We start from the raw sequence: 23,381 nt of genomic DNA, 5'->3' as shown, positions 1-23,381 counted from the left end.
GCGCGCCGCCATGGTGCCGGCGGCGGGAAGCGGCGGTGGTGGCGTCACGTGACGCGGGGAGCGCGCCGCCCCCCTCGCTCGCCCCCGCAGCGGGCGGGAGGCAGCGCCGGGCCCGCCCCGCCCTGCTCGGGCGGCGCGGGAAGGAGGAGGGAGCGGAGCGGGAGGAGCGGAGCGGCGGGAGCTCCATGGTGCAGGTGCGGCCCCGGGCAGGACGGGTCCGGGCGGGCGGCGGCGGCCCCGCGCGTCACGTGCGCTGCGCCTCGTGCGCCGTTTGGCGGGGGCGGGGGCATCAGGGCCGGGACCGTATTGGCGGGGGAGCGAGGGCAGCGCAGGGCACCCCCTCTCCCATTGGCTGGGGGGGCTTGCGCCGCCCGTCCCCATTGGCTGGTGGAGCGCAGAGGCGCTCGCGACCAACAGTCCACAGGTGCTGCCCCACCTTGCCACCTGTGTGGTGTGGCGGGCGCCGCTGTGCGCCCATTGGCTGGAAGGCCCGGGACCCCTGCTGCTTGGCTGGCAGGGAGCAGGGTCCCACTCCAACTTCCCACCCTGTGTGGGGGCGTTATGGCGGCCGACTCTGGGCGGCGGTGGGCCAAGACTGGTGCACTCGGGGATCTCCTGTGCGGAGGCTGCAGCCCCCGGGGTGACGCCTCCCGGTCCTCTTCCCTTCAGGGCCGGCTGCGCCAGCCCCGCCATGGCCCCGGCGGTCTGCCGGACGCTCCTGGGGCTGGCCCTGTACGCCAGCGGCCTGTGCGCGGTGAGTGGGGCCACGTTCCTCTACCACGACTACTGCGTCATCGGGGCCGGGCCCGCGGGGTTGCAGGCGGCCTATTTCCTCCAGCGAGCTGGCCGGGACTATATCGTGTTTGAGCGGAGCCATGCTCCCGGCAGCTTCTTCGCGCTCTATCCTCGGCACCGCAAACTCATCAGCATCAACAAGCAGTACACGGGCAAGTCCAACAGCGAGTTCAACCTCCGCCACGACTGGAATTCTCTTCTCAGCCACGACCGGCGGCTGCTGTTCCGACGCTACTCTCGCGACTTCTTCCCCAACGCTGACACCATGGTGCGTTACCTGGAGGACTTTGCTTCCCTGCTGAAGCTGCGGGTTCAGTACAACACAGCCATCATCCATGTGACATTGGAGAAGAATGAGCAGGCCTGGAACGGCCATTATTTTCTCCTGACCGACCAGGACAGGAAGAACTACAAGTGCAGGTAATGGGCAAACCTGGGGCTTGACATGCAGCTCAGAGCTTTGCCCTGTTGAGGCTTGAGTATCTCCGAGGATGGAGATTTCACAGCCTCTTAGAACCTTAATCACCATCGGGGTGGAAAACATTTTTTAGGGATTGGCAGGCAGATGGGTGGAATAACTGCTCCTGGGAAGGCATTGCCTTTCACGGGCAGTGTTTTGCTTTGGGCAGCTGAGGAGGTTGGGAGGGCAGACACAAATTGGCTGCCACGGCCATCACTGTAGCGTCTGTCCTTGATAAGTATGCTTGAAGGCACTTTTGTTTTATCACTAAATAATTGCTGTCTGTGAAAAAAGTAACTCAGTTGTACTCACAGCCAAAACTGCCTTTACTACAAACTGGATTGAGTCAGTGCAGTGACATCTTGCTCCCGTTTTCCCGCATGTGCTCAGGGGTGTGTCCCAGACAAGTGAAGCCCTTGGTTAGCACAGAGCTGGAACAGGCAGAGGGGAAGCAGAGGGAGGTGGGGAATTTTTTGGGGAGGGGCAAGGACTGTGAGAATAACCCTCAGGGCTGCTGGTCGCTGAATTCTCCTTCCACTCATCCTATTTACGCGTGTGTATCCCGTACCACGACTGAGCTCTATTCCTAAAAACCTCGAAGTTACTCGTGTGAACATACGGAGTATATTTCTCACCTCTCCTGAGAGCCTCAGCTCTACGACAGCAGGTCGTGCTGGCTGTCACTTGCCGGTGTGCTGCTGGCAGGCTCTGAGGGGACAGAAGGCAATCCCGGACACCCACGTACCGCGAGCGAGCTGCTCTCAGGACGCTGTGTAAGCAAGGCTGGGACAGCAGGCAGTGCTGCTTGCCTCAGCCGCCTGGTGCTTCCATCTAAGTCACAAAAACTTCCTCAAGAACTAACTAAAAGCTCTTATAGAGTGATATAAAAAGACCACTGTAGTTATTTTTGGTGTTAACAATTAGCGATGTTGCTAACGTGTTTTTATGACTGGCAGTTACATTTCAAAATATCAAAACTATTTCCTGTCTGTCTTAAAAACGACTTCTGCTCTGCCAAATGTCAACTCAAATTTTAAATCCAAGTCATTTTTATGCAACATATAATCAACCTGTGATACTGTCAGTGAGTTCATATGAGTAGAAGTTGCATTCATGAACAGGCGAGGGAGATGCATATATACAGCACCCACACTGACTGTTGCTATATATAACAGTGTTCCTAGTTGTCCTGAGGATAGGGAAGAGAGGAGCAGGTCATTAGTTGAAGCTAAGTAGAGGTTTCTCTTGAAACCATGGCCTGTGCAGCTGGTCCAGTGTCACTGTGGGGGTCACACTGCAGCCACCTTCCACAGTGGGAGTAGGGAGGAGGAAGGAATGAGGAGATGGAGCCACTTTACTGAAATTCCTGCATATCCATGTGCTATCTTTGTTCTTGCAGCTCTTTGTTGGTTGCTGCTGGGACGTGGGTTCCCAATGTGGTAAACTTCCCTGGCTCAGAGTATGTTGAGGGTTACGAGACTGTGTCCATCAACCCGGAGGACTTCACTGGCCAAACCGTGTTGATCTTGGGCCGAGGGAACTCGGCCTTCGAGACAGCAGAGAACATCCTGGGTGTCACGAATTTCATCCACATGGTGAGCCGCTCCCGCGTGCGCCTCTCCTGGGCCACTCACTACGTCGGGGATCTGAGGTAAGGAACTGCTCCTGTTCTGTTTCTAACACAGCTGGAGTATAAACAAGGAGAATCACCTTTCCCAGGCGACAGGCTGGACTGGTGCTGTGGTCATGGGAGCCATAGGGGAAATATGGGGCTTTCCATAGGTCCTTGCTTTAAAGCAATTTATTTAAATTTATTTATTTTATTTAAATTTATTTAAAGCAGTTGCTGAACACAGAGGCTTGGTGAGAGCTTTTTAGGACCTAAAATAGAAACATGTCTGCTTGAAAACTATAATCTTTAAAATGTACTGGCTTTCAAGTTATTCTCTTGCTTCCAGTTACAGAGGAAAATTAGGAGGTTGGCTACATCCTGCAAGCACAGCGAGGCTATGTTACCTGTGCTGTTCCTGTGAGCCCTCATGCTCTGAGGATAACCCTTACACTGAAGAGGAGTTGGGATGCCTGATGAATGATCCCATTTTCAGCAGCTAAGACAGAACCTCCCTTCTTTACATTCTTGTATTTTCCATAGAGCAATTAACAATGGCCTGCTGGACACCTACCAGCTGAAATCTCTGGATGGGCTTCTGGAGGGCGATCTGGAAGATCTGGCTATTGTTAAGGACAAAAAGGGAAAGCTGCACATCACTCTGCGGTTCTACTTGGAGAACAGGAACATCAGCGCAGGCATCGACTCCATCACCCTCCCTCAGGATGAACTGGACAATTTTGCCACCCGCGCACCTTACGACCGTGTCATCCGCTGCCTGGGCTGGAAGTTTGACTTCTCTATCTATAATAGGTGAGGGAGAACCAGGATCTCCATGAAAAAAGGTATTTAGGGTGAAGGACCTGGGTAGGGAGGAAGGGGAAGAACAGGTCTTCTCCTGGCAGCATTGTTTGGACCTCCGTGTGCTCTGAGCTGCTTGGTGCTGCACAGTCCTTTGTTTATCCTGCAGGTAGGGCTGTGTCCCAGTGGGAATGTATGTCACTGTGCTCTGACCAACAGGCTTTAAGGCTGTGCCAATGGGAGCAATGAGACCTGAGTGACACAGAAAAGCTTGTACCTTTAGAACTTAACATCCTGACCTGCCAGATCACGTGGACAAGGCTAGCAATGTTTGGGCTTTTTTTCTGAAATTAGGATGATAAAGGTGCAGATCACTACAAAAAGGTTTTGTTGAGGAAAAAAAAATTCTCTGAGGATGCAACCTTCATTCCACCTTGGTACATCCTGCAGTTGAAAATGATACTGCTAACTTCAGTGTCTTCCAAGATCCATTGTTAGTGGCTCAGCTGAGAATTAGACCTTGTCTGGGGCTGTCTTGAAATGAACACCCTCCAAAGATCCTCATTTTAGTAGTAAATGCCACTGAAGGCAACAAGGGTATGAAGCAGAATCTTGTGGTGGCTGGAAAATAATGTGTATCAGAAACCCTTTTTATTTTTCTAGTCCTGTCCTTCCTGATAGCCTGCTCTTCTCCTTTGCATATCAGATCCCTGAGAATGATGCCAGGAAAAGGGAATATTAAGAAGTATCCTCAAATCAAACCCAGCTACGAGTCTAGAGGCACTCGGGGGCTCTTTGTTCTTGGCACTGCTAGCCATTCAGTTGACTTCAGGAAATCTGCTGGGGGCTTCATCCATGGATTCCGGTATACAAGTGAGTACTGGGTGTACAGAAAGGGCAGAGATGGAAATTGTTCCTTCCTTCAAAGGAACAATCCATAGCTTACTGCTGGAAAGAGATTGCCCTTAGTCTTGTTCTAGCAATAAAAAGGACAAAACACAGTCAAGCTGCAGCTGCATAATCTGAAATGGAGGAGAAGTGACTTGGGGTCATATATGAAGTTTTTGGTTGTCTGTCTTTGTTTTGTCTTGTATCTCTCTCGCCCGCTGTCTGTTATTTATGTAACACAATAGATTTCTTCCTGCCAGACGCTCTGCCTTGTGACAGGCTGTGGGTGAGAGGTCTGTGCTGTGGAGTTAAAACCCAGCAGCTGTGGGCAGTAGAGAGAATTTCCTTCTTTATGTGTGTGTGCCCATCCTTATCATTAAAGGACTGCTGAGAAGTAATGAAATATCCCCAAGGACCCCCTGCCCCCTCCCCCACCACTTAGCATCACATCAGCTTTCCGAGGGCATCTCCACTGCAGTTACCAGCGATTGGGGTGGGAGATCCTGAGCACAGAGGAGCTGTAAAGGTTGTTTATTGCCTCCTGCTGCAGCACAGAGATTGGATTTCTTAAAGCATGGGCTTGTGTTGTTAAATAAGCTGTCTTTGTTTCTCTCCATGTCTTAGCTCGGGCAGTCCATCGCCTATTGGAAAACCGTCACCATGGTGTCCCCTGGCCATCCACAGTCCACCCTATTACACAGCTGACCAATTCCATCATCAAGAGGGTGAATGAGGCCTCAGGCCTCTACCAGATGTTCAGTGTCCTGGCTGACATCATACTGCTGAGAGAGTGAGTGAGTAATTATTCCCAGCACTGAGCTCCATAAACTCATTTCTGTTTCTTTACCACAGCCTCCCATGTTGCCACCATACCAGTTGTGCTGTTCCTGCCTAAGGATGTTACGATCGCATAGGCAGCTGCCCCAAACCTGTACTACTGCTGCAACTGGTGCCCAATTTTGCAGGCTGTTTCTCCCTCTTAAAGGGCTGAAATGGTCCAGACCTTCCCTTTGGGCTCAGAGGTGTAGTACTCTTTTACTGACCCCAGGAAAAAACTTTGTTGAGCAGTGCTACTGTAGAGAGACTCCCATAATCTAGGAAAATAATGGTGTCTTGTAACAGTATCTGCAGACTTTATAAGGTCTGCATCAAGTCCAGCTCAGATTTGTAATGACCAAACAAAGTTACTATCTGATGACTTTTTGGCTTTAGCCTTGGCCAGCTGAGGGTGGGTTGGATCCCAGCTGGCTTTCTCTGGTGGAAAATTCTGATGGTGTGGTTTCAATTCACAGGAATGCCACAGCATTTGAATACCTGGAAGAGTACCCTATTGGAGTCCTGGCCGAGCTCGAAACACAGACGGGAAGAAAGGCTCGCAGTGGGCTCTTTGTCATCATCATGGAGTATGGGAGGAATTTCTCTGGGGCTGACAAGGATGTCTTCTACTACAACCGTGCTGTGGGAGAGGCGCAGCACGCCTGGCAGTCCAACTTTTTACACCCTGTTATTTACTATTACAAACACCTCCCAACAGGTAGGCTTTCCTGCTAATTGTGTGACACAACCAAAACAAAGAGGGATAAAGATAAATCAGAGCCAGAGTGGGGGTGGTACCTGAAAGCACTATTCCCCCTTCCTGTGAGACACCTCCCACCACTGTATGAGCTGAAAATGAAGCTGAGAGTTGGCAAGAGAGTTCCATCCATAAGACCGATATAGGGGGTGGGGGGTTGTACCAGAGACCTCATGTTTCAAAATAGGAACAAACAGGCGTGCTGGAAATTTCCCCTTGCCCAAAAAGAGGAACAGTTCTTCCCTTTGGCTGGCACCCTATGTGAATTTTGCAGAACCTGACAGATTAGGGTGTTGTTTGGCCATCTTACTGCCAAGAGAAAGCTGGTCTCTGGCAGGCCCAGGTCTGAGAGGTCACACAGACATAGAGGCAGCCAAAGGCAAGGATTTGAAGAGGAGTGTTCTATCCAGCAGCAAGCAGGCTTAGGGTAGACTTCCTCGGGAAATGAGTGTGTTGAAATCTTCATCTCCAGAAACCTAGGGTTAGGGTCCAGCTTGCCTTCTCGGAAATAAGCATGATGGGTAGCAGCATTAAACACAACGCAGCCCATCTGGCAGTCCCTGCCCAGGGGGAACGGGAGTGAAATGACAGGAATGCTACAGACAGGGACAGAGGGCAGCTGTGCAGTGGCAGGGCTGTTGAGGACAGAGCTAGCAGAGGGGATTGCAAATGAAAGTAACGGATTAAAAGGTCAGGACAAAAGCGGAAACAGCTGTCACAGCTGCTTTCCACTCCCCAAGCTCTTTTTAATGCCATTTTGCTTCTAAGAGACTCCTTTAATGTTCTCTTGGCAGAGCGTGAGATGAGACTCCGTCCCCCAGACTGGCCTCTGCCCCGGCCAAATGCCATCCATCACATTGTGGAGGACTTTCTGACAGACTGGACAGCCCCGAATGCTCACATCCTGCCGCTGAGGCGGTTTTTGGAGAACTGCCTCGGCACCGACCTGCGCAATTTCTTTGCAGGTAATTTGTGCACAGGGTCGAAGTGGCAGGCAGAGAAGGAGCAATGTGAGGAACAAGGGACAGGAATGATCTCTTCTGCAAATAGCTGAGATCTCCCTGCAGTGAGCGTGAGCTGCTTGTGTCTCACCATCAGTCACACCTCCTCAAGGCACTCACCAGATGGTACAAAGTGCTGTTCCGTGTGTATGTTCCCAAAGAGTCCTTGCTCTTGTCACCATTAGAAGACTGGCCCAGGCATGCCAGGATTTAGAGAAAAGCATATAAGATTGGGTTCAATCCTTTTTCTAGCTGCAGCTTTCCTTTCTTCTTCATTATCTGAACATTTCTTTGTGCCATTGTGTACTAGATCTCATGTACTGGTGATTGGATTGCTTTCCCATGGGAAATGGGAGTGCTGTGATGTGAGAGGTGAAGAGCCTCTGCTGCTTCCTTTCTTGGTCTTAACACTGGTGCGGGACCCTCCTGCAGGAAGCCCATGTGGCACACAGAGGGAAGCCATCTTGTAGCACAAAGAATATGCCAGATGAATGCCAGCTCAAATCCAGCTCCTTTTTCTCTCAGTGTACAGACTGGGGATCCCTCTCTGCATCTCCTGAGCTCTAGAATTACATCAATTACTGTGCTGCCACCCAGGGAAGGGTATTGGGTGGGGAGCTCCAGCCATCTTCTCTCATCCTTTCTGCCTTTTGTTTTGAACAAGTCCCTGATAGTTTATGGGAGTATTTCCCTACAGGGTATCTCTGCTGACTCTAACTTTTGATCCTTTCCCCTGCAGAGTCCTGTTTCCTGTTTGCCTTCACCCATCAGAAGCTGCCTCCCTCCTGCCAGCAGGGATACATTCGAATGCAGGGGCTGCTGGGGAGCCAGGAGCTCCGGCATCACGCGGTACAGGCTGGGCTGCTCCAGGATTACACTCACACAGACTTCTTGGGTGACAGACCCCCTGAGAGCCACCATGGGTCACAGGAGCACTTGATGAGAGATCATGGGATACCACTTCGTCCTCTGCAGCATCTTGTTAATGCCAAGGATGAGCTTTAACCTTTCTTGCTCCACACTGAAATCCATAGGTGCTCTTGTGACAGTACTGTAACAGAGATCCACAGCAGGATTCTGCCCTTTCCAGCGTCCCTTTTCCATCCCCATGCCTCCTACTGATCGTGAGTTGCCAAAGACCTGCTCAGATCTTGCTGTTACAAAGAGGACCAACATCCTCTGAAGGACTGAGGGACCAAAACCCAGTGATGCTGAGGTTCCCATGTTGTCCTTGCAGAGTTCAGAGTTGCCTGAAGATGGTGTTGGTGTTTATCTCACTGACCAGTATCAGCAGTGACGTACAGAGGCCACAGAAGTGAGCGCAGGAATGCCTGGGAAACTTCAGATGTCACGTCCCCCTCAGAGGTGGCCTGCTCACAGCCTGTGGCTCTCTGGTCCCTGGGTGCCCTACAGTGTGTATACTTGAAGATTTGTTTCTGCATTGAATCCTGAAGTGGTACTCCAGGCAAACTTCCTGGTATTTTTCCTGCATTTGAGTTAGGGCAGTTGTGTAGCTTGAGTGGGGAAAGATGGTTTTCTTTTAGTTGCTGTATAGGTCAGATAATTTATAATTTCTAGAGAACACTACAAGGGACTCTTTCCTCCACGACAGATGAGTAGCTTGCTTGGAATGCCCGGGACACAGAGACTGACAGAGTTTGGGTCTGCTGTCCTCATGATTTTTTTCTCCCACACCAAGCAGCCCAGAAGGTTAGTCTGTCTTTTATAAAGCATGACCAATATTTCTCCTATTTGCACTATGCCCCATTATGAAAGTTTGATGTTGTTAAAATGCTCTTTCTCTGTTTTATTCCCCTCCAGTCACCTTGAGATTTTAGAGGGACTGACAGGGAGGTTGTCTGCACTTTACTGCTCCCCTTGTCAGCCAGGTATGCTTGCCTGTCACCTCCCTTTGGACTCCTTCCATGGGCCTGGAGTTGCAAAGCAAGAGCAGTTTTGAGCTTGACCTCATGATGTCCCTGTGATTTCTAGGAAAGTGAGGAGGGATGAAGGGAACAGGCTTTTATCTCCGCACGTTTTCCAACTCTAGCTTATTGAAAAATGCACCCTATTGCTTCCAAACTGAGGGGGGCTGTACCTTACATGTACCTAAAGCTTTCCCAACCCTTTGAATTCGGCTGCTGTTTCCCTAAAACCTCAGTTCCTTGGAGAGGCAGGGAAGCAGAAGAGGTCAAGGAAGTGTCAGAGGAGTTCTTGCTCTCTTTGAGAATGCTGGGCTCTGCAAGCAATGCTGCTGCTGGAAGATGGTGCCTGTTCACATGCAGCTGGAGAGGGTGGCATGGGCCCGCTGGTCTGTCGTCACCCCTGAGTGCAGGGGTGCAGGTTGGTCCCAGTGCCCTTCCCGTGCAGGCCCGTTGTGGAACGGAGTTAATTGCTGTCGGGGGGACTGCAGAGCTGTGCACTTCCAGGAAAGCTTAAGGCAGGTGAAGCTCGCAGCACTTTGCCCAACCTCTTCCAGCTGAAAAGAGCCGCCAGCCGGGGGGACCGGCGCCGCGCCACGTGCTGCGCCTGCTGCGGCCATTGGAGGGCTCTGCCGCCAATCAGCACCCACGCTTCGCCCCACGTGACACGTCCCACCTGTCCTTCCAGGGGCGGGGCGAAGCGGCCTAAAGGACAGGCGCGGCAGCCAATCAGAGGTGCCCGGCTCCAGTCGACTGCCAATCGGCTGGGAGGGCGGCCGGCCCGTCCGTAGGGCTTTCCGGCGGCGGCGGCCAATCGGCGCAGGCGGGCGGGAGCTCGGTGTGTGCGGGTCACCTCCGCGCCGCGAAGGTGCGGGCGGGCCGCGGGCTCGGCGTGTGCAGCGGGGCCCTCCCGGCCCTTCCCTTCTGCCCTCGGGCTCGGGGAGCGACGGGGCGCCGGCCTCTGTGGCTGTTCTCCCCTGTGGGTTGGGGCCCGGGGACCCTGTGGCACCTGTTGGGACATGGGCTGAAGCAGCCCCGCGGTATCGGAGCAGGCCTGCTCTGCCCTGTGGGTGGGTGGGTGGGGGGACGGACCGTGGGGGCAGCTGTGCTCCGCAGGGCTGAGCGAAACGGAGAGCCTGTGCCTGGAGCTGTCTCCCTGTGAACGGGGAGGAGGCGGGCTCCAGCTGGGCGCCCCGTGCCCGTTGGGCTTGAGCTGCAGAGCGGGGCAGGGCTGGGCAGGAAGCAATCCCACGTCATACCCTATAAGCTTCTCTCCTGGACACCTCCTGGCTGGGGGTTGCCCTGCCGCGCGGACTGGGATCAGGGCGCTGCTGCAGTGGGACCAGCCGTGGGGTGCACCCGCCCCAACAACCACTCTCCCCACAGATGGCCCAGAGGCTGGCGCTCCAGCGGCTGCTGGCGCTCCCCACGCGGGGGCCCCTGGCATCCCACGGCAGGGCCTTTGGCACCTCAGCCGGCCGCAGGAACACTTTCAACGTGCAGGATGGCAGCGACTTCCAGGACCGGGTGGTGAACAGCCCCAAGCCCGTTGTGGTGGACTTCCACGCGCAGTAAGTTCCACTCGTGGCTCTTGCACCCTTCTCCACCACCACCCGTGCAGGTGTGTCCCTGTGGCTTTCCTGATGTGGTGGCACTCCGGGCTCACCATGGAGGGGCATGCCTGAGGGCCTCCCAAGCTGTGGAGTCCAGTGCTGAAAGATGCTTCTGCTCGTCAGGCTCAATCCATGAACATTCCCCTCACAGCTACACCCTGCAGCAGTGTCAAACAGGAGTGCCTGGAAGGCATTCCCCAGGGCGGCACAGCTGCACCTTCCAGGTGCTCAGGTGTCACCCCAGCCCCAGTGTTGCATCATTCTACAAAAGATGCCTCAGGAAAAAGCTCTGATACCTGCCCTGTTTGGCTTCATGGGTGCAACATCCTCAGAGAGCTCTGCACTTGCTATGCCTTACCCTTGTTATGGTGTATCATTCCATGTCTCTTAAAGCTGCATGGTCTTGAGGCTCTTTATAGCAGATATTTTTTGTGTTAATAACAGTGACACCAATGACAGCATTTGTCATCAATAAAAATGCTGTCATTCCCCTCCTAGTAAAAATATTCCTAGATGCTATCTGCTCTATTAACAATACTGATTATCTTTGGGTTTTTCACGTATTTTCATAGTCCTCCAGTTACTGTTATGTGAGCCTGTTACAGCTGATTTGGTGCAAAGAGAACTCAAAACAGCCAAAAAACTTCTGCTCTAAATAAACCAACTGACAAACCACAGTGAGCACTAGTTGGGATCAGCCAGGGAGGAGAGGACAATTAATTGAAGCCTGAAACTGGATGCAGAGCTTCCTTAATCTTTGACAGTTCCTTTGTGAGAGAAGTGTTTTTCTAAGCCATGGTTCAGGAGTTGTATTTCCAGGCTGGCTCTTGAGTGGAGCAGCAGTGATGGTAAAGGCACTGGTGTACCAGCACACTTTCCATGGCTGCACCTGCATCTCCTAATGTGTCCTCTCTTTTCCTGCTCCATCAGGTGGTGTGGTCCCTGCAAGATCCTTGGTCCCAGGTTAGAGAAGCTGGTGGCCAAGCAGGAGGGGAAGGTGCTGATGGCCAAGGTGGACATTGATGATCACACAGACCTTGCCATCGAGTACGAGGTAGGAGTGGAAGAGCACAGACTTTGTTTGGCTGGCAGTGCAAAGGTGCCTCCCTAAGGAGAACTGTGCCTGTACAGCAGCAGCATTGGAGGGGAGGGGAAGCCCAGAGCCTACAGATTCCTGAACCATTGGGTCACTTGGCAGTAGGTGGATTTTGCTGCTTGGCTCTGCTCCAGCTCTGCTGGTCATGCCCAGCATCCCCACCTCTGATTCTGCAGGGAGGTGTCTCTAGGCCTTGCAGGTGGCTGTGAGTGTAAACACTTCTCTAGTTTCGAGGAGCCTGGAGTACACATGGCATATTGCTGCCAGCTGGGTGGTCAGGTGCAGGGCAAGATCGTGAAGGTACAAACCCCACTCTGCCATGCTACTGAAGGTGGTTCTTTGTGCAGCCAGCCTCTCTTTCCCTTCCTTGTTCAGGATCTCGAGCTGGGTCATAACGTCCCCATCCTTAAGTTGCAGCACAAGGAGACACAGTGAGTTTTGTCTGGACAGGTAGAAGCCAGGTCAGAAAAAAAACAAGAGCACATGTCCTGCTCTTGAAAGGGGAGGACTTTGGTGCTTGCACTAGTGTGTGACATTACTGCTGGGTGTGTTCCCTGTGCTGCCTTTCTCCCAGGAAGGAGCAGAATGACTGGAGAAGGCCGTGGCTTTAGTTTACATGATTCATTTATTTGTCCCCTCTGTCAGTGGTTAGGTAGTTTAAGAAACACAAAAGCCCCTCTGAGGGCTGTGCTTGCCTCTGTTGTCTCTCCTTGCAAACAACCACTCTGCCGGTGGAGTTGGGGCATCCTGCTGTTACATTTTACAGGGGAAAAACATGCTTCATTTTCACTTGAGTATCATGCAGATGGATCTGCTCCCCCTCTGCAGATGAAGTCCTGCTCCCAGGGTGACAACTAGCACAGCAAGCTCCTCAAGCTGCCCTGAAAAGTGTGAACTATCTCCTGAGCAAGCTGTCAATTTATTGAGCCTGGAGAAGATGCCATTCCTGCACCCTGCTGAGCCAGAAGGAGACGGAAGCAGGAACAGCTTGTTCTCTCCCACTCTTTCCCCGGGGAGACCTTTCTGCCTGTGCTGTGGTGGAGTGCCCACACAGCTGGTGGCCACAGTGATGATTTGCAGTTCCCACAAGCTCAGCACGAGAGCCTCCGGTGCTCTCCAGGGTGGAAGCGTGCTGGCAGATGGAAGATGGCTGCTGGCTCCTGAGCAGGGCTGGCTGCTGCAAGCCCAAAAGGATGCATAGCTCAGAGGGTGCTGGTGAGAAGTTGAAGAGAATGAGGTGTTTTTAGTGATGATCTGAAAGTGTATAAATCCTAATAGATGCAGGAAAGGCTCTGATAGCAACCATGCTAAGGAGAAGAGAATAGAGATTATTAGCTCAATTCATGCATTGTTTCAAGCCTTCTAGTAGATAGAATGAGCTGAGATTACAAGAGGATAATCTCAGATGAGTGGAAAATGACAAGTAGGGTGCGTGCATGCAGAGAAAGGTCTGTGAAAAGAGGCTGAAAGTCCCAAGTTGTGCGGCTTTGATAATGTGCTGGGTGTCCTCTCCCCATGGGTGCTGAGGGAGTACAGCCTACTCTGTGTGTTTGTGTGCAGGTAGGACTGAGGCTGCAGGGAAGGGTCAGCCTCTAGCAGTTCATTCAGGAACCTTATTTACAAACATGGTGAAGTTTTTGTTTTGCAAGAAGCCCTCCTCCACTTTTGGAGTGATGCGTGTGTCTCTTGTCTTGGCCTTTATCTCTGGCTAAAACACTGTCCTTAGACTGTCTGCAAGTACCATAGCTGCAAACAGGTAGGGGGATGGGAGAATTTTCTGCTCAGATCTTCAAAGTTTGGAGCATCCTTTCCAAGGCAGAAGTTTTGTTCCTGTGCTGAGCACGTGCTTGGTTTTGCTTCATCTTCTGGGAAGTTACCATGTAAGGAGAAATGTAAGGGCTGATGGGAAGGCACTAAGTTGAGATCAAAGAGGGACCAGAGTGTTTGTGAGGGATCAGGAAAACCACAGGTGGTGTTTAGAGGGGATCAGAAAACATTTGTTTTAAAGTCATTCTTTAGGGGATCAGATGTCTGCACGCTGAGGAAGTCTTTGTTTGGGGGTTCTCAGTGTCCATGCCACCCCCACAACTCCTTCAGGAGCTGCCAGGAAGTCTCACTCCATCCATGTTTATTCTCCTGCCCACGCACATACGCACCCCCAGCTTGCTGCCTGCTTGCACAATGTCCTCTTCAGCAGCCTCCTTGGTGCAGGGGAAGGGAGGGGGAGGTCCCCTGGAAGAGCTGAGGAATGCTGGCACATTCCTTTATACAAGCCCTTGGCTCTTAGCCATCCCAGCTTAGCACAAAGCACGGATGCATTTCCTGCAACTAGGAATGTCCCCTGTGCCCTTCGCTGTCCGGTTATGCCCAGCACAAAAGTGTTTTCTCTGGGGACTCCCTGTTTTATCAAATACCTTTCATCTCTGGTTGTGGCCTTTCTCCACTGCTCCAGCCAGCTCCTGACCTCTCGCCCCAAGAGCAGAAAGGGAGAAGAAATACTTTTGTTTATCTGCAGTCTCTTAAAATTCTTTAGATTCATCTTCTTGCCTTAGCCAGTTGCCTCTGTGTGCAGTGACCAGGAAAGGGCAGCCCCTTCTGTAGCCACTGTGGGTGGGCAGCTCAGGAGAGCTGCTGGGTACAGAGGTGGTCATTCATCAGTGAAGCTCTGTCCTGTTACCTCCTCACTCAGAGGCCTGGGTGAAATACTTCCCCCTGCTCTGTTGTGTGGCATCTGAGCTTGTATAGAAGTTTCAGATGGGGGAGAATTCCCTTGGTATGGATGTTGCCAGGAATAACCTAGATGGGCATGTTTGTTTGTTTATCTGTGGTCAACACTAATCAAAAGCAGACTGATTTTTCTGTAGAAATGCTCTTCAGGGAGGAGTAAAGTTTGTTTAGGTTCAGTGCAGATGGGGCCCAAAAAAAGAAAAAGTGCCCTCAACTTTGCATTCTAGAAATTCCCATGATATTTGCTTCTCAACCAGCAAAACAAAGTACATGCTCTATTAACAGGCTGCCCTTGCTGCAGCTGGCAGGAAGGAAGCTGACAAAAACATCATTTTTTCTGAGCAGAGTAAAGTTGCTCTGTGTCCCCAGTTCTCATCTGGCTCTGCAGCACCAGCCCCAGACCTTCCACTCTTTCTTTGGATTTGTTCACCTGTACAAAGAGGGAAAGAGACAGAGGAATCAAGGCCACGTGAAACTCGTGGGTGCGCTGGTCAGCCTGCAGGGCCTGGCAACGTGGTGTTGGCTGCTTCTCAGTAGAGCTTCCAGGAGTTGCTTGTTCCTCACCCCAGCCCTAACGGGGGCCAGCTCTTGTTTTTTTGGATAGGACTGGAGCAACTCTGCTCAATATTAACCCACTGTGCAAGCCAGAGGGAGGCTCAGTGGAGGTTTGCCTTCTCAGGTACGGAGCAGCTGAGTGCAATGCATCTTTTCTCTCTCCCAAAATCACAAGGGAATGTATTGGCACCATCGCCGGTGCTGGGGCCCAAGCCCTCTGGATCTGCTCCCTGCAGTCACTAGGAGGAGCTGAAGATTGTGCATTGAGCAGCCCCAACGCTCCCATCCCTTCAGATGAGACTGTACAAGCCCTGAAGGACACTGTGGGGAGCCATGCTGGACTGCCCGGCTGGGACCGGGTGGGAAGGGAAGACAAAATGTCCCTTTCATCTCAGGCTCCCACTGGGAGAAAAGCCAGCCCTCTGATGGGTTTCCAGAGGGATTTACAGATCTTTGTTGGCAGCAGGGCTGGCAGTGCACATGGGAAGGCCCTGCAGGCTGGAGAAGATTCAGCGGGCAAGATAAGGACAGGATGTGTTTTGGGGGGACGACTTTGCAGAGATAAGCTGTGGGGTCAGAAATGTGATCAATCTTCCATTGCTGCAGCTCTCCAAGCTCTGGTTGTTCCTTCTTTCAGTCATGTCCCTGGGGTTTCTGCTGTCACCAGTCAACCAGCAAGTCCCTGGGGAATGTTGTCATTTCCAACACTGTTCTCTTGGATAATTCCCAGCAAACTTTGTTCTGAGCTAAAAAAGCAGCGCCCAGAGCAGCACAGCTGCCTGCTAGCTCTGGTCAGAGGAACTTTTTCACTTCTTACCTAATCATCAGGGATCTGTACTGAATGACCACTGGTTTGTAACTAGATAAATTAACTGAAAACAGAACTGGGGAAAGGAAGAAGGCTTGGAGGGGATTGTCATTGCCATAATATGAGCAGGAAATCTGCCTGTGCAATGGTGGGGCAGGTTAGGATTAGAGCTGCAGTCCCGTCTGGAGAAGAACACGGGTCCAGTCTGATGCTACCCTGGCCATAAAATGTCCAAAGGTCATTATGTCTGAGATGTGTCCTAGGTGTGTTCGTTTATGAGAGGACAAAAGGGAAGGAGGAGAAGAAGCTTTTGTACTGGAGATGGTTTTTGCATTAGTTGTGGTTTTGTCTTTAAACATTTGGGTCTTATTTAAAGTCAAAAGGCAGCTCAGTCTTATCTCAACTAGAGTGGTGTAAGTCAGTGCAGAGAGGGGGAACATGGAGCTCAGCTGGCCTGTTTTGCGAGTGAGCATCTTACCCTAGAGCAGTGCATGCTCAGCTCCCTTGTAGCCACTTCCTCAGACTTCATTGGGAGACCAGGTGCCAGTGGCTTCCTGCAGGCTTTGCTCACCTGTCTCCCTGTTTCTCTTGCCCCAGGTGTCAGCAGTGCCAACTGTGCTGGCTATGAAGAATGGAGACGTTGTGGATAAATTTGTGGGCATAAAGGACGAGAATCAGCTGGAGGCATTCCTCAAGAAACTCATTGGAGCCTGAAGTAAAGGGTGGCTGTACCTCTGCCTCTGGACACGTCCATGTTGTGCATTCCTTGCCTGGGAGAGCTGTGGGCAGGTCAATTGCCTGCCCTGTACAACCCGGGGGTTTCTTCTGTTTTGGTGTTCTTAGGAGATGGAAAATGTTGTAACCCTTCCCTCCTTCTCCCCCTTCTCATGAGCAGCAGTAGTTGCAAAGGGCGCTGAGGAGCAGGGCTGCTTATTCTCAAAACGGGGAATGTGGCTGGAATTAGGAGCTTGTGTTTATCAGCCAAGAGCTGATGTGCAGAGCTGCTGCTGCTGAGTTAAGAGGAGGAATGTTTTTGTCTTTGCCTCACATCTGATAGCCCAGAGCAGAGGGCAGCTGCTCCCTGCAAGATGATGGTACATACCTGCCCTGGGTGGGTTCGTTTAAAGCTGAGAATGCCTCTGCCTTGTCTGTGAAACCTGTCTCTTCCTCTGTCCTTGTCTTGATGGGACAGGTACAACTCCTCCACAAATCCATGGGCTCCCATCATAATTTAATAAGAGAAAATAGGGAGAAGTATTTTATAGATATCCTTTTGCATGTCTGCAGCAGAGAGAACTTTTATCAGTCACTGCTGTCTAGCTGGGAGAATAAAACTTGATTCTCACAAATCTGTCTGTCCAGAGAGGTGAGTTGGGAGTATCAGCAGCACAGTTTCTAATGATGGGTTGGGAAAGTGCAGGTTATGACTTGATCCCTACTAAAAGGTAATGTGCTGAAAACAAAATAGGGTATTCCTTCCATGGGACTTTCAGTGCTGCCTGTAGGCTGTGTGCTGCTGGATCCAGGGGGCCAGAGGGAGGACTCACCTCACACACAGATGAACAGCTGCTCATTGCACACAAGGAACCTGAGCTGTGCTCCCTCCCCCTGTGCTTTTCTCTCCCCTCCCCTGTCTGTGGAGCCTGAGAGCCTCCCTCTCCCTGTTGTGAATAATTAAATGTGGCCACATGGGTGAGCCCTGCCAGAAGGCAGCCTTTTGACTTCAATTGCCCTGACCTTTGGACTAAGGGTACCAGTTGTGGGCTTCTATCTGAGCAGCCTTCAGCCCTTCTAACCTCCTCCTCCTCCTTCTCCTCACATACACCTGTTTCATGTCAACCTGGCTTCTGAGTGCTCCCAGCCTCCTCCTGAGCTTGCAGGCAGAGCACAGCACCAGCACTGATGACTACTGTACTGTTTTAATTCCAGCTTGCTTATCTAAGCTGCATGAGAACATTGTAAATGCTTAATAACTATGTACAAGCTGCTTTTTTTTTTTTTTTTTTTTTGCCACAGCTTCTGTTTCCTTCAGTCAGTCTTAAATCTGCTTTGGCATTGCTCCATTTTACCTCCCTGGTATATGAGCAGCCAGGTAATTTTTTTTCTGCACCTCTGCAGTAACAATTTATGACTTTTGAAGGAACCAGGGGAGTGGTGATCCAAGTCCTGCTGCAACTGCAGTGCAGCTGGCTGGCATCACTGCTCCCACCTGCTTCTTTCCCCCTGGAGCCAGGGCCACAGCACAAGGTGGTACTGGTCCCTTGAGGTGCGTGCCTCCCACTGGGGCTGGGCTGACCTCACCGCTGGCATGCTACTAGAGGTGATGTCACTTGAATGTAATCTGGTAAAGAATTGTTGGTCAGTTACAATCAATAAAAACTGGCATTTCATTTTATTCCATAGATCACAGAGGCTGTGCTGCTCCTGACCTCCTCAGGTTTCAGGCTGGGCAATTTCCCCTGCAGTTTGTGTTCCTGCTCAGTAAACACTTCTAGTAAAGACTCTCCATTTTCCTGCACAAGCAGGAAAAGTAGGGGAACAGCGTCACATACCCAACAATAATCAACTTTCTTGCCTTACCATCCTACAGAACAGGAAAAAACACAGTGACTTTGCATTGTGTAATTAAGGGGCAGTATAAAATAGTTATTTTATTGCTTCCTTCTAAGGAAAAGCAGAGCTAAAGTGTCACTCAGCTGTTAAAGTGCCAGGACACTTTAGGGTGCATTATGGAAAAGCCACAACTGTTTCTTTGAGATAAATGCTGAAGACCCACGTACTTGATGCCTTGTGGGAATCCTTCAGAACAGTGTAACAGGTGGACAGTAGGAGGAAGGGTTTGGGGACAGCTTGAGATTCCTCAAGCAGCCTGCAAGATTTCTACCACAGGACAGGACTCAGAGCAGAAGGATATTTTCTTTGCCAGGTTTTTAATTCAGCTCCCTGTTTGCCAACTGCTGGGGAAGGCTTTAGGGATTCCCACTGCGGTGTTAATAACAGGAGGTGCAAGCAGGAAGCAGTGCCAGCAGTGTATTTATGTAGTGGTTAAAGAGGGGCTGCACAGGAAGTTTCATGGCACCTGAACATGATGTTGGCCTTTCCCGATTGAAGGGAGCTGAAGCCATGGGTAATTCCTCAGGAGTAGTTGTTTTTTCCATGTCAGCTGGGAGAATGTTTCTCCAGTGAGGATGAAGTTTGTTTTCCCTTTTGGAGTTAAGCACTTTGAATCCTCCTCTGATCTGTCAAGCATTTGCTCTCTCCTACCCAAGCCTGTCTATTTAACAACAGCTTTCTCAGCTCTTAATGTTCCTTGTTTCTATTTTAAGAGTACATGGCAGTCGGTGCCTTCCCAAGGGGAGCAACACTCAGCTAAGCCGACATTTCTTCCCCATGCATGTTTTGAACCCAACGCCAAGGGTCAGGCATAGTGCCTCTGTCCTCACAGCCTTGTCCAAGGCGCCTGATTCCAGGCAAGCGGAGCTTTTCCATTCATTTCTGTTGGCTTTACACTCTGTATCAAGCCCTAACACAGCTGCTCCTTTCCCCAAGATGTTTGTGCCTGCCTGCTGAACTCCGAGTTCATCTCCAGCTGCTCTGGCTCATAGTGAATACCTGCAAGGAGGGAGGGAGAGCTTTGCTGTCTTCTCTACTAGAGGTGCTATGCCCAGACCAGCTTCAAGCGCTGGTAGAGGATGGAAAACTCAGGTTGCTTGGCTTGCAGCATGATGTGGGCTGTGTATATGTGGTCCTCTGAAGTTTGGGCCACTTTGTTTCCAGTGAGGTCTGACCTTGGCAGCCTGGCCAGTAAATCCTTTGCTTTATCAACAAATATGATTACTCCTGTGCAAAGAAGAAAACAAAGACCAGCTCCATGTCAACAGGGAAGTGGCCCCCACTGACACTGCCTTTGGCAGGGTGTTTCACTGGCCCAGCCAGACTGTTGGCCCGAACAGTTTGTTAATCACTCTGAGCTTCCCCTCACACACCTCATTTTTCTCATCCAAGTAATTATAGGATTCAGACAAAATCAGCAGTTAAATTCTCCAGCCCTGCAAGGCTGTTAGCAGCAATGTTAAGCTCTGTATTGTTCAAAACTACTGCTTAAATGGTGGCAGGTATTTGCTGTGACTTTCCTGCAAGTTAAAGAATAACAGCAGCTGCAATAGTCTAGTCAATAAAAAGATAAGATAAAGCTACCATAGGCTGGATTTCCAAACCAAAACCAGACTAGATCACTTGTTACACAGTCTCTTGTCCTCCTTACCTGCCCCTGCAACACACCCAGGCTCAAGCTGTGGTTTAACCCCAGCTGACAACTAAGTACCAGGCAGCTGCTTACTCACACCTCTCCTGGTGGGATGGGGAGGAGAATGAGGAGGAAAAAAAAGGCAAAACCAAAAGTTGAGACAGGAACAGTTTAATAATTTGAATAAAGTAAAATCTTGGGTTGCTGTTGATAATTGCTGCCCCAAGATGCGTAGGATGTCTCTGCTTCAGCCCGTGCAACTGAAGAACGAGTCTGGACTCTTCTCTTTTCAGTCTTGAGGTTGTTTATTAATTCTTATCTATAAAATTTTCTTTCTGCCCAGCCGAGATCTGCTCAGCAAGGCAGCCACGAGCACTCTGACCGCCCCCAACGCGGTGTTGTCCTTTTATAGTACAAACTACGTATATCATATTTACACTTAATTCCCAATACCTACCACCTATGTTAGACAGTGCACTTCTACTCTAAACCAATCCCCAAGTGCCAACATCACTGCAGAAAATGGAGAACAAGAAAAAGGAGAAAGGCTAGACATGCCCAGATTCCTCCATCTTGTCCCCATAACCCCCATACCAAAAATCCTAAAATCTACATTTTCACTCTGTGATCGTTTTGTTATTACACCATTCAAACCTGTGTGACTTTCATGTCCTCATACAAAGCTGGTAACTTGCTCCAAGGATCAAAATTAAATCCCCAGGTGTTCTGGGCAGCATGCCAAGGTCTTCAAGCTCCTCGGCGGGGTCCTCAGCAACTCTGGACACTCAGAAGGATGTGCTGAGTTCCAACACCCCTTAAAACCTTTTGCAGGCAAAAACCAAAGACTGCAACTCAGGAAAGCAGTAGCCACAGGCTAGATGCAGTCTGGAGGTGGCTGCTGTGCTGAGCTTGGTTGTTTTCTCTCTTTGTGCATTCTACCAGCCTGGGAAGGATGGAGGCAGGAGCAGCAAGGGAAACCCCAAATTTCTTAGACCAGAGGAGCCAAATGGGTGAAGACAAGAGGCCTACAGGGAGAGATTGAAAATGGGTCTGCCCACATCCCAGTGGGAATGGAGTGAGGAGAAACCCTGTGGCTGCCTCCTGGTGGCAAAGGGTCCCTTGCCCCAGGGTGGGAAGTGAGAAAGGGAAACAGCCTACAAGGAGAGGCCAGAGGGGGACATTGGAGCCGCTTGTGTCCTGAGGGTGGAGGATAGCTGGAAGGCAACAGGGCAGCATCCAACTTCCCACCTCACACTGACTTCCTAGGCTCTCATGATCCAAAAGTCACAATAAAAATGCACTAAAATTGATGGGTTCTCTCCATGGCCTGCATGAAATAAGGTCCCTACAGGTGTATATGTATATATATACACATTTATCTACTCCCATACTCTGGTGCTCTGTTGTGAAGAGTGCCAGGAGTTTCTGTGACTCACAGATGTCCCCAGCAGCTGCAGCTGTTGACAGAAAAGGAGAGGGGCTAGCCTGCTCCCACCCAAGGCAAAGCTGAGCTCCCTGTACCTTTCTGAGCCCCTACACGCTTCTCTTCACTGTGCTGCTAAAGGCACCCTGGCTCCATCTCTCTTACGAGTGGACAAGTGGTTGAGCAATTTCCTGAAAAACAGGAAATTTTTGCAGTGAGAGTCCTCAGAAACACTGACTTCAAGTCATCCAGGGGGTACAACATGCATCAGAGATTTTGGTATTTTCCAGAGATGGTGACCTCTGGTCACCCGCGTGGCTGCAGCTCCTCCATGCCAGCCCCACACAGCTGTCAGTGAGAGGGTGTTTGTCCCGGCAGGTCCTGCACATGGAGCTTCATGGCCTTGGGAAGGAGAGGAGCTGCATGCCCCGGGCTTGCTATCTTGCTCCATCATGAGGCAATAATGCTTCCCCGCACACCCGTAGCCGCGGGCGCGGGCACTGCAGGGCTCCTTTCCCTGCAGGCGGCTTTACCCGTGGGGCCATGGCACAGGCAGCAGCAGGTAACAAACCCAGCCCTGGCTCTGGCTGTCACAGTGGACGGGATGGAGAAGGAGTGATGCAAGCTCCAGCATGCTCGCTGGTATTTATATAACATCATTTTCCTTTAATCCGGCTTTTTAAGTAAACTGTCAAAGCCCTTTCTGTTCACTTGTTCACTAGGAACCTTTTTCTTTCTTTTTTTTTTTGACTGCAAGTTTCATCTTTCAAAGCTTGGCTAGTTTTGAGTGATGCCGAAAAACTTCATTTACAGTGGCTTTTTGTTCTGTGCTGGTATTGTTCAGGCAGAAGTGGTTGTTTTCTTTTTGTCCTGGCATAGCTCAGAAGTGACTGCATAGTCTGAGCTCAAACTTTCTAAAAATACTTACCCGTGAGGAGAGATCCAGCATGGCACTGTTCAGACCCAGAGATTAACGCCTTGGAAAGGTGCAGTGGTCTGAAAAAGAAGCCAGTGACAGTCTCCTGCCAACTCTGGTCACCATAAGCCCTGGAGCTTCAACACGTGGCAGGCAGAGAGGATCTGCAGAGGGCTGTGGATCTCTGAGGCACCAGGGAAATCCACCCAGTGCCTGCAGAACCAGCCCAAGAGAAATACTTTCTGAGGAGAGGCTATAGAGTGATTCAGAAGCCATAAAGAGAAGCACTTCTTGCTGTTTGGAGAAGCAAGGCTGAACAATGAGCCTGCTCCGCACTAGAGGTTGGTCTTCATAATCACATCCTCCTGTTGGAGCGTGAGATGGCTCTGGGGGAAGGGAGGATGACAGGCACTGAGCAGAACAGAGATCAGACATATGACAGATTGCAGGAAAGCATGTGGGAGCTCCTTTTTGTCCTACCACTAGCTGATTGCAGGAAGCTTCCCAGGTGACAGCTTTAGCAGCTGCTGGGACAGGAGACCTTATTGTTCAGCACTTGTGTTTACGGCTATGCCAGTTTTTGGCAGGAAACTACAAGAAAAAAACCCCACATTCTTCCTTCTTGCTTGCCAGGTCTGTTCTCAAGGGGCTGATCCTTCAGCCTAAGCTATTTCAGCTCGCTACCTGAGGAGATCCAGCTTCCCCTTCCCAGTCAGGCAGGTCCCATGGGCTTCATCCTAAAATCCTGGCAAGAGCATGGAAACTTTTTACAGAGCTCAGGAAAGACTAAAAGTTGTTGCTATCACACCTACTACTGCATTTCTCATGCTAAACTGTGCGGTTGCCCAGCACTCCAACCCCCTTGTACCTGTCTGAACCCTGTTTAGTTCTCGTTCCCCTTTCCCTGACCTTGGGATCAAGTTCTGTTCTCAGTTTTTTGGCAACTCT

At 50.9% G+C, this 23,381-nt stretch overlaps 2 protein-coding genes across 2 annotated transcripts; both read left to right on the top strand.

The window, feature by feature from the left end:
• Positions 1-144: 144 nt before the first annotated feature.
• On the top strand, positions 145-9,188 carry FOXRED2 (FAD dependent oxidoreductase domain containing 2). Its single transcript, XM_030960002.1, has 9 exons — positions 145-194; positions 670-1,215; positions 2,655-2,906; positions 3,408-3,677; positions 4,372-4,538; positions 5,178-5,343; positions 5,846-6,087; positions 6,921-7,091; positions 7,867-9,188. The coding sequence occupies exons 2-9, from the start codon at positions 692-694 to the stop codon at positions 8,130-8,132; spliced, it is 2,058 nt and encodes a 685-aa protein (XP_030815862.1). The 5' UTR covers positions 145-194; positions 670-691; the 3' UTR covers positions 8,133-9,188.
• A 679-nt stretch (positions 9,189-9,867) lies between these two features.
• On the top strand, positions 9,868-17,190 carry TXN2 (thioredoxin 2). The gene is made up of 4 exons (XM_030960659.1): positions 9,868-9,917; positions 10,436-10,620; positions 11,593-11,716; positions 16,446-17,190. The coding sequence occupies exons 2-4, from the start codon at positions 10,436-10,438 to the stop codon at positions 16,560-16,562; spliced, it is 426 nt and encodes a 141-aa protein (XP_030816519.1). The 5' UTR covers positions 9,868-9,917; the 3' UTR covers positions 16,563-17,190.
• The last annotated feature ends 6,191 nt before the right edge of the window (positions 17,191-23,381 follow it).

This window comes from Camarhynchus parvulus, chromosome 1A, assembly GCF_901933205.1.
Source record: "Camarhynchus parvulus chromosome 1A, STF_HiC, whole genome shotgun sequence".
Lineage (NCBI taxonomy): Eukaryota > Metazoa > Chordata > Aves > Passeriformes > Thraupidae > Camarhynchus > Camarhynchus parvulus.
The sequence above is the reverse complement of the archived record's forward strand: the minus strand, read 5'-3'. Positions and strand labels throughout refer to the sequence as shown.

Bases quoted from the DNA above. Each gene is read 5' to 3' on its own strand.
- FOXRED2 (XM_030960002.1), top strand. From the start codon at position 692: ATGGCCCCGGCGGTCTGCCGGACGCTCCTGGGGCTGGCCCTGTACGCC. The intron at 2,907-3,407 runs GTAAGGAACTGC...TATTTTCCATAG, and splicing joins CACTACGTCGGGGATCTGAG to AGCAATTAACAATGGCCTGC. The intron at 7,092-7,866 runs GTAATTTGTGCA...TTTCCCCTGCAG, and splicing joins CCTGCGCAATTTCTTTGCAG to AGTCCTGTTTCCTGTTTGCC.
- TXN2 (XM_030960659.1), top strand. From the start codon at position 10,436: ATGGCCCAGAGGCTGGCGCTCCAGCGGCTGCTGGCGCTCCCCACGCGG. The intron at 10,621-11,592 runs GTAAGTTCCACT...CTGCTCCATCAG, and splicing joins GTGGTGGACTTCCACGCGCA to GTGGTGTGGTCCCTGCAAGA. The intron at 11,717-16,445 runs GTAGGAGTGGAA...CTCTTGCCCCAG, and splicing joins ACCTTGCCATCGAGTACGAG to GTGTCAGCAGTGCCAACTGT.